General features: G+C 42.3%; 1 protein-coding gene across 1 annotated transcript; it reads right to left on the reverse strand.

Moving 5' to 3' along the window:
- Positions 1–97: 97 nt before the first annotated feature.
- LOC115008525 (EF-hand and coiled-coil domain-containing protein 1) lies at positions 98–8,805 on the reverse strand. The gene is made up of 9 exons (XM_029432187.1): positions 8,214–8,805; positions 5,836–6,277; positions 5,622–5,756; positions 4,360–4,433; positions 3,205–3,340; positions 2,984–3,116; positions 2,000–2,116; positions 1,270–1,336; positions 98–1,158 (listed from the first exon to the last, which is right to left on the reverse strand). The coding sequence occupies exons 1-9, from the start codon at positions 8,803–8,805 to the stop codon at positions 989–991; spliced, it is 1,866 nt and encodes a 621-aa protein (XP_029288047.1). The 3' UTR covers positions 98–988.
- Between the last annotated feature and the right edge of the window lie 715 nt (positions 8,806–9,520).

Here is a 9,520-nt window from a genome sequence, read left to right on the forward strand (position 1 = left end):
TCATCAGCTCTGTATCAACTCTTACACTGGGACCAAAGGGTTTGCATAAAATATTTAATCATTGACATTAAATAGATACAAAATAGAACACAAAGAGAGTAAATAAAATGTATCTTTAAATACGTTGAACCAGTTCCACAACTGGGAAAAGTACATGTGTGCAAACAAGCCAGAGATAAAAGAGGAAAAGGATAAATACTACAGTAGTAGCTCAGTTAAAGGTTCTATATGTAACCTTTAGCATGATGTAATTGCTTTGTTTTGCCAATGAGTAGATTGTAACGTCGCTTTATAACTGAGACATGTCCCGTCTTTACTGGTTGCCTATAACAGCCTGTGATATCTATGTAAAGGACTTGGGACGTTTATCTGGGACAATCCAAAGCATGTGACGTAATGCTCGCTCCCGGTTGCCTTGCCAACAGTGTGCATTCTGTGCAACAGCCAGCTGGCTGTAACCTAGCTACGCGACATAAATCTGCCGTTGGTTGCTTCGTAACGTTAGCTGATAAAGTAATTTGCAAGCGGCAAGCGAGCCAATTTACCAGCCAGATCAGCCCCGGGAGTCTGGATGAATCAGCGCACTCAAGACAGTATTTTGCTACATTAGCTAGCTAGCAATTCGTCCACGTTAGGAAGTAAACTAGTGTTAGCTAACATTAGCCAGCTAAAACCACAACATATGCGTGGACTCATGAAGTGTGTGCTGGAGCCACATTGTCCAAATACAATATTGGAACATTACAGATAGTAATTGTATACTAAATATTATTATTTTTTTCTCCAGCAATCTATCAACATGATGCCGGTTAATCACGCTCAGTCTCGTGTGTGTCACGTCATTATTTTGGTCCATGCCCAGGATGCCTACGGACTCGGAGTGTGAGCGCGTGCAGCAGGATGCTGACTGCAGTTCACTTAACGGCCACCGGTGTCATTAATAACAAGCAACAAGCTTTATTCTGAAAGTTACATGTAGAACCTTTATCTAACAGGAGATGAGCAGAGGGTTGATGCTGCTGGTTTGACATCCTGAAGATGGATCCTGGGCTTTCTCTCTGCTCTCTCCTCCTTCATCATCCTCTCCGTTTCCAAGGAGATCCCTGGAAGACAGCCGGACACAGAGGGCGTCAGCTAACTGCAACACCTGAGATGGACCTGGATGGGGAAATTGAAAGGTACCAAGGACAATTTCAGCAAAGAGCAACTCTAAAATATGAATTCTTATTTGAAGTTGGAATACAACTGGAATATTTAGAACACACCTACCATCTCCACTCCTGCACACATCCAGAGTATCCATCACTATCTTCCCCAGGGCCCTGCGGGTCATGTTCTACAGATAGAGTGAGTTTTATTTATAGAAACATACAACAACATGAAAAACACACGAGAAAACAGCAAAAATCACAAAGAAAAAAAGAAAAACCTAAATCAAGCCTATACAGCTTCATATCAACATACACACGCAACATAATATTATCTGGTCTAATACCATAGTTTTTTACATAAAGTATTTTAAGAAGTGGTTAAATTGTTTCCAGCGTTTTATAAGAGTTCATTTCTATTTCACAATAGACATTTTTACTTTAAAAGTCTGTTTTTATTTCATAATTACACTTTTATTTAAAGGCACTTCTATTTTTTCATGTCAGACAGCAGTGACAACACCACTTTATTTAATGTTACTGAATAGTAACATTAATAATAAAATGTTTCATTATGAAAACAACTTGACATAAAATAAAAGCCATTATAAAATAAAATAAATAAAAAGATTATTGTGTAACTGTATAGAATGTCCTTTCAAAATAAAGTACTATTCAAGAAGCATTATAAAATAATAGATATTGAAGGAATCCATCTCAGTATCTCACTAGCTCTATGCACGTCCAACTTGGATGGAATAAACACTTGATGTGTGAAGAGGTATGTGTGTGTGTGTGTGTGTGTGTGTGTGTGTGTGTGTGTGTGTGTGTGTGTGTGTGTGTGTGGGAACCTTGTTGCGTAGCCGCAGCAGCAGTGTGAGGGCATCTGTGAGTTTGTCCTCAAGCAAAGACAGACGTGTGTTTTCTTTCTCCTCCGGCCTTGTCTTGTCCTCCTCTTCTTTCGGCCTCTGGCAAACAGAAGACATGAATGCAAACAAGCTATAGTAGTCGTCAGATGAGTTCGGAAGCCTTGAGAGGCAAGTGAGAAAAAAAGGATTCTTTCTAGTAATCTATTTTCTAAATCTGATCCAAACAGTTTTCTTACTTGTGTTAATTACTTGACAGGATAATCTTTCTAAATTCCTTTTTTTCTGTTTGTTATAAAGGTTACTCTGTGAAACAGGTGGAAAAAACATTTGTGAAGAGTATTTGTTGTTGCAATACTGATTTCAGCAACAAGAAAAGGATTACCCCATATTATAAATAGGACTAATAGCATTCATGTTTTCCCTAACAGCAGATTAGTGCAGATTAAAATACATTTCTAGCCAAAAGACGAACATGACAGTAATGTTACATAACTTGCTAACACACAATATATGTACCTTGTGTGTAGAGTGCAAAAGTATAACTCGCCTGGAAGAAAACATAAATGCTTTTAGTCCTATTTTGATCCTGAGGTAGTGGTGCACTTCAGCCTCGTGTGTCTCATATGAGTATTACAACAACTAACACTTACAAAATGATCCTGACAAAACATTTATACCTGGAAAAAACTTTTCACAGATGGAAGAAAAATTAAGAAAATTATAAACATTATCCGAAAAAAAAACGTTTAACCTGTTCTTGAGTCATAAATACAGGAGAGAAAACTATTTATATCACACTTGACTGCATCTTCCTTCCCTTTAACCTCACAAAGTTATCCAGCTAAATGAACTAGCTATATTAGTGTTCGCTTCCAGAGTTTTAAAACTGTTTGTAATAGTTGTTTGTCAGTCTGTACTTTAATCCTTTGAACTAGTAGGCATCATAACAAAGTTTCTCCCTCCTACCTTTTCTTTTTCAAAGCCTCTGCTTCCCTCTGACTGCTCTTGGTGTTGTCCCTTCCGGCTGCAGCGCCCCCTGCTGTCCTTTAAAGTGCTGATGAGGTTTTTATCATGCAGGTGACTCACATGGTTCTGACATCTGGAGGAAGAAAAAAAGAAGAAGTGACTTCTGACATTTGGAGTGGAAAAGCGTGTCCACAGTGGCGGTGTGTTAGATGTTAGCTAACCCGTTTCCACAGCCGTGCAGTCGGTGTTTCTTCACCTCCAACAGGCAGCACTGTCCTTCCTCCCTCATCCCTCTGTCCTCCTCCTCTTCATCAGAGGCAGCTTTCCCTTCCACTGCTCTCTGCAGACACTCTGCCTCTGCAAACAGGAGAAGCTGTTACTTGACTTTGTCGATGACATTTCAGTGGTTAGGACTCCACACATGCACATTTTTATTTATTTTATTTTATTTTTTTACTTTACTTTAGTTTCCTGTTGCAAAGCATTGGTTAATGAATACTGTTGTTTGCCCTATAGACCTTTTTCACAGCAGATATTTGGCATGTCTCAGCAGGAAAAACATTAAAAACAATTGCATTCCATTTGTGTCTGTTCCGATCTCCGGGTCTGAATAAGTGAAGCCAATCAGGAAGGGCATAATACTTGCATTATTTGATGGCTAGGGGTCGACTCCACTGGGAAACATTTTCCTGAAGTGTTTATGGTCTCAATCGCTAGTTTCAAGTCTTTTCCAAAACCACTTGATGAGTTAAATTTGTAAATGAAAGACTTCGATTAAGAGTAAAATAGACTATAAAGCAGGGTATGCTTAAAGGCCGGGCTACCTTGTGAGCTATTAGTAGCTACCATGGAATCGTTGCCATGGCATCGTTACCATGGCATCACTACCACAGCATCATTCTGCCTTCAGTTGTACTAAAATACACTCAAAGGAGTCGGCTGTTCATTTTTACTGGTAAGTACCTTTAGCGTGTTTCTCACTAGGCAAAATTAGCATCCCAATTGATATTACAATTAACGTGACTTATGGATGGACATTGCTATTCAAGTTAGCTAGCGGTAGAGTTAGCAGGTAACTTAGCTTTGGCTCTGGTCTGTTCCAGGGTTCTGGTGTTGTACATGCTGGCTCACTGGCATGGCTTATTAGGAGACTTGACAGAACAACATTATCAGCAAAAATGGGTTCACCTTTTTTCCTGCTCTGTTGCAAAGCCTTAAATATATCAACAGCTCCTGACAAACATGCCAAATGAGCAGAAGGCTGTTGAATTATCCATTAGAGCTGTTGAAAAATGTTATTCACCATTGGATGTAAAACTAGAGTTCAGTTCGAACACACTCCTGATCCCTAGCTGCCCAGTTTTCCTGCCACTCACCTGTCTTGCTAGAGGAGTCTTCTGCGTGGATTGTGTAAATGTGTTGATGGTCAGGGAGGCAGGTGCAGCGGGATCTGAGGGGGGCAAAAGCAGAGAAAATCCATCAAAACAATGAGCTGAAACACCTGTAACACGTAGTCGAGATGAGAGCAGCTGCAATACAAGTGACACTTTTCACATTTCATTTGATTCATTACTGATACAAAAATATGTCAAAGGTTTCTTTGACAGCCATCAGAGCAGGTGTGAACTGTCTCTAGTGCATTGTGGGTGCAAATGGAATGAATTTGAGTACAGTCTGGTCACTCTAGATCTGTGTTTCCCAAACTTTTTCAGACCAAGGACCACTTAACCAATAAAAAAACACTCACGGACCACCTGACTCCCCAAATATCCAAAAGCAATAGGCCTGCTTACCACTCCAACAATATATTACAACTGACAGCCTAATAATGAGCTTCATGTGACCTTCTCTATATCGCTCGTTCACACATTAAATCAACAATACACATACACATATTATTGAGTTTATGTCTGCAGCTTACCCACAGCAAGATCGTTTGCTACTGAGAGATACGCAAAATGCAAACTGTGCCTTCGTCATGTGTTTCATAAATTCATCACGTTTTCTCTCAAAGAATCCTGAAGGTTTCTTAATGTAATCCTTGTGTTTACTCTCAAAATGTCGCTTGAGCTTGGCGGGTTTCATAGCCTCATTCGCCAACGACTCGAATACTCTGGCACAGGCGCAAGAATTAGAGAGATGCCACCAAAAAAAGACTTCAAGAAGAAGAACTTCAGGTAGTGAAATCCAGGTACTGTTAAATAAACTTCAGTACTGGTGATACAGGAAAATCAAAAAGCATCTCAGAGCAGTATGGAAGACATTCAGAAGCTGAACACACGCAGTATCATCCTCCAATGGTTTTTATAGCCTTAACTGGGATCAATGGACCAATGGTATTTCTAAATATAAAATAAATTATATGATATTCATGCGTTTGTTCATGTTTTTCAAATGTAAAACTCCTTGTGCTCCTTTTGTTGGATGAATAATTTACAGACTGAGAAAACTAAATGTTTTTTTCCTTTTCCGACTCGTAAAATGATCTCTTATTTAAGAGAAGAGCAAAAATAAGAACACATCGGTGAATCCCACATATCAATGTGTTCGAGCGAAATAACAAATCATGTATAAGAATAAAGAATAAGAGGAAATATGTTCGCACATTGCTTCCTGCATGAGGCCTAGTGTTTTGTACCTGTACTGGTGAAGCTCAGTCTCCAGCTGGGTGATCCTGGACTGAAGCTGCGGCACAGACTGAGCCTGCTCCTGGATCATCCGAACCCTCTGGAGCCCCAAGCTCAGAGCCTCCCTGGCCTCCTCTGCCCGCCTCCTGATGGAGATCATCCAAGATCATCAAACCATTCCTCTACCATACATCCATCATCCGGTTAACTTTACAAAACTCCAACCTGATCTGAGCGTTCTCCTTCCTCAGCGCAGACTCCACTCTGTGAAGCTTGCACACCTCCCGGTACACCCATCGCAGCTCCTCCTCCACACGCTCGTTGAACTTCATGGCCTCCTCCAGCTGTCCGTCACGCGAGGAGCGGATCAGCTTCAGCTCCCGCACAAGGGGGTCCCTGATGTCCCGTCTCCTCGCCACCTTCCTTGCCGCGTCTCCTCCAGCACCACTGCACTGTCCTTTAATTCTCTGTGTTGGTACCAGTTTTCTCTGAACGAGGGTGATGGAACTTGTGGGATTTTTAACTGTGCAGTTGAAGCTGGATGGAGAAGGGAGGGTGCGGCCCCTCTCCCGTCGGAGGGCCACCTCCAGGGCCAGGCAGCGAGCGTCGCTCCCCTGCAGCGCTGAGCGGAGATCCTCCACCAGCTCTCTCAGAGCTGCTACCTCATCTGGAGAAGAAGAAGAAGAAGAAGAAGAAGGTAGGAAGATAGGGGAGTTACATATTGATCCAACTACAAGGACAATATTTAGAACTCACACTTCTTACATTGCTTTTTTAGTAAAACCCAAGTACTATTGTGAGTTCACAGAACAATAAAATCAGTAATACTAATCCTACCACAGTAAATTATGTTTCTGTACTGACTACTTTTACTTTTGAAGATAATAAATGCATACTTTTATTTAAGTAACCTTTTGAATGCAGGAATTTTACTGCTAATGGAGTTTTTTTTACTTTTTCTTATGGATCTGAAGACATCGTCCACTATTGAAAGTAAAACTGTAGGCAATGATAACAAGTAACTAAGTACAATTGCTGTGTCACAATCCAGCGGCCTCGATAAGGCGGTTCCATTTCAGATGCGCCCTTCTTTTCCCCGGATTTGTAAGACACAACTGATGGACGGCCGCACGTATCCCAAGATTCATTGCGCCCAGGTGCAAATTATTTTCTATGAAAAATGGTGTTCCCAGCAGCAGCAGCAGCAGAGAACGATACTTTTAAATGTAAGTATTGGTTTTCAATCAAATAGCAAACGTTACAAATGTTAAAGACCAAGGGACATTAAAACATTAAAAAAGAAAAATATTATTTCTGGCTTCATTTAAAAAGAAAGAAAGAAAGAAGCTAAAGTAAGCAGTCAACTGTGCTTGATAACTTCAGAGAGTTGCTAGGTGACAGGAGCTGCAAAAGGTAGGGGCGGGAACAGCTGGTGACGTAACAGAAAATCCTCCATAGACCACACCGTCCTCCGAAGGCTGCAGACCCTGAGTTGAGACACAGATTGACTCGTCTCTGCTGCTGTACTGAAGTACAATTTTGAGATACTTGGATATTTTTACTTCATGCTACTTTATACTTCTGCTGCACATTTCAGAGGAGAGTTGCACTTTTCACTCCGCTATTGATCGTGTGCATGTGACGTCACGCTTATTTCCCAACCCGTAAGTCAGCCATGTTGGTTGTTCACGTGTGAGTTGCTGCAACGCTTCGTAATTTTCTTTGTATTTAAACGTCTAAGATTGAAAGAAAATGCCAACCTTGTGCGCAGTGTATAATTGTGGTAATAACGCTACTCGTGACCCAGAGAAACGCTTCTTTAGATTTCTTACAATCATCACAAACAACGATCCACAAAAGAGGGATGAATTGCTGTCTACCAAACGCCGTAAGCTGGTTTACACGGGCATGGACGAGCACCCTGTCATCTTCCAGTGGTTTGGTAAGAAGACTACCAACCCAGCCAGAAACAAAGAAATTATAAGCATCTAAGCTCTTGCATATTTTTGCATAATTGTATTCTTACATAAGAATACAATTATGTGTCAGTACTTTGAGTTTTCTATTTTCCACTCAGAGTTATCTTGTGACCCTCAGGAGAGGCCCCGACCCTTAGGTTGGAAACCACTGGGCTAAACTACCTCACTTTATATAAAGTAGTTAAAAATCAGTAAAATGCTGCTTACACATTTATGCATCAGTATTAACAATCTAATATAGACATATAATAATATATCAGTCTCAGGGACTCTGAGCACTGCTTGGGGGTTGGTGGGCACAGAACAGGTGGTGCAGGTCAGGAGATGGAAAGGGTTAGGGTTAATAAATCATGTGTGAAATCCCACTGAACAAAGTCAAGTGGGATCAAATAAGTAATTGCCTACTAATCCCCACACACTGCCTGCAGTCTATCATTACTGCTCTTACACCAGCAGATTAGTCAGTGAAGTCAATTATATATAGTTAGGAGTCGTCCTTAAGTAATTCCTCATAAAGTGAAATAAACTTGAGTACGTGCAACAATTAGAACATGTCGCCTACTCTGGAGCCTGTCAGAGATCGCAGGAGGCATTTCAATGCAATAACACAACATTGCACAGTACCTGACTCGCTTCTGTCTTCTTCGCTTCTTCCTTTAATCAATCTGTTAACGGGTCCATTCTGATCCCTCGCCAGATCAAAACTGACACATTTTCTCCGTCTGACGCGCGGCCACCGGAGCCGGATATGCCGCTCCACCAGCTCCGTGTCCTCAGTGACGGGCAGGCGCCAGGCAAACTCCCCGGTGTCCCTACGCGCACTGCGCACGCGGAAATACCCACAGAGCCGCGAGTGGAAGTCTTTAAATGACAGGTGGCTGGGCAGCACAGAACATACGTCCCCAAACTCTTCATCTTCCTCATCTTTTTCTCCTTTCAATATCCTCTTTCCTCTCGCTGCTCCGGTGAGTCCCAGCACGGCGCACAGCGCGCTGAAATCCTCCGCCGACACCGTGTCGTCCCGATTGGTGTAGGCCAGGTGGTGGAAGACCTCCTGCAGGTATTGGTCAATTCCGGTGGCCAGGACGAGGATTTCGTTCTCCACGCCGGGATCGGGGCAGTGGTGATGGGCCAGGGCGCTCCGGAGCCACTCGCTGTTACGTGCTGCTCGCGGCGAGGGCAGGACGCGCGGCGGGGCCAATGCTGTGCGCTCCATGCCTGCACATAAACTGATAAAGTTTTCTTCCAGAGGCTAAAACACACCCCGGTGTTGTTTGACGCAGCGCAATTCCCTGCAAACCTCTCTTTGGATTCCTTCCCGTTCAAGTCAAGATCTGATCCCCTCGGGTGAAAAAAAAAAGTCCCACTGTACCGACTCCACCCTTTTGTGTGCACACTCTGACTGCATGTGTGTATGTGTGTGTGTGTGTGTCTGTCTTTGTGTGTGTCTGTGTGTCTGTCTGTGTGTGTGTCTGTGTGTGTCTGTGTGTCTGTGTGTGTGTGTGTGTCTGTCTTTGTGTGTGTCTGTGTGTCTGTCTGTGTGTGTGTCTGTGTGTCTGTCTGTGTGTGTGTGTGTGTGTCTGTCTGTCTGTGTGTGTGTGTCTGTGTGTCTGTCTGTGTGTGTGTCTGTGTGTCTGTCTGTGTGTGTGTCTGTCTGTGTGTGTGTCTGCCAACGATGGTTGTTTGATCTCATTCACAATGTGTATCACATATCAAGTATTGCCAAAACAGTTTGCAAGGCATATCTCTCTCTCAATGATTCTCACCGAGCAATTCTTCTTCGTTGGTTTTGTCTGATAAAGTATCAGATTTATAGATACTTGTCATACAAGTGAGTTTGTTAGGTAAATAATATAATTTGCAGAGACTTAGGGCATTTTGTGTCACTTGTCATCCAGCGACAATAAGAAACCACAACAATCCAGAGTGAG

The sequence above is a fragment of the Cottoperca gobio genome, chromosome 5 (genome assembly GCF_900634415.1).
Source record: "Cottoperca gobio chromosome 5, fCotGob3.1, whole genome shotgun sequence".
Taxonomy (NCBI): domain Eukaryota; kingdom Metazoa; phylum Chordata; class Actinopteri; order Perciformes; family Bovichtidae; genus Cottoperca; species Cottoperca gobio.

What these genes read in the sequence shown, in the direction of transcription:
- LOC115008525 (XM_029432187.1), bottom strand. Translation starts at nt 8,805, where the DNA reads ATGGAGCGCACAGCATTGGCCCCGCCGCGCGTCCTGCCCTCGCCGCGA. An exon ending in GAGGCTTTGAAAAAGAAAAG is followed by an intron (nt 2,117 to 2,983) that starts GTAGGAGGGAGA and finishes TCTGTTTGCCAG; the next exon opens with AGGCCGAAAGAAGAGGAGGA. An exon ending in TGCTGCGGCTACGCAACAAG is followed by an intron (nt 1,337 to 1,999) that starts GTTCCCACACAC and finishes CTCTATCTGTAG; the next exon opens with AACATGACCCGCAGGGCCCT.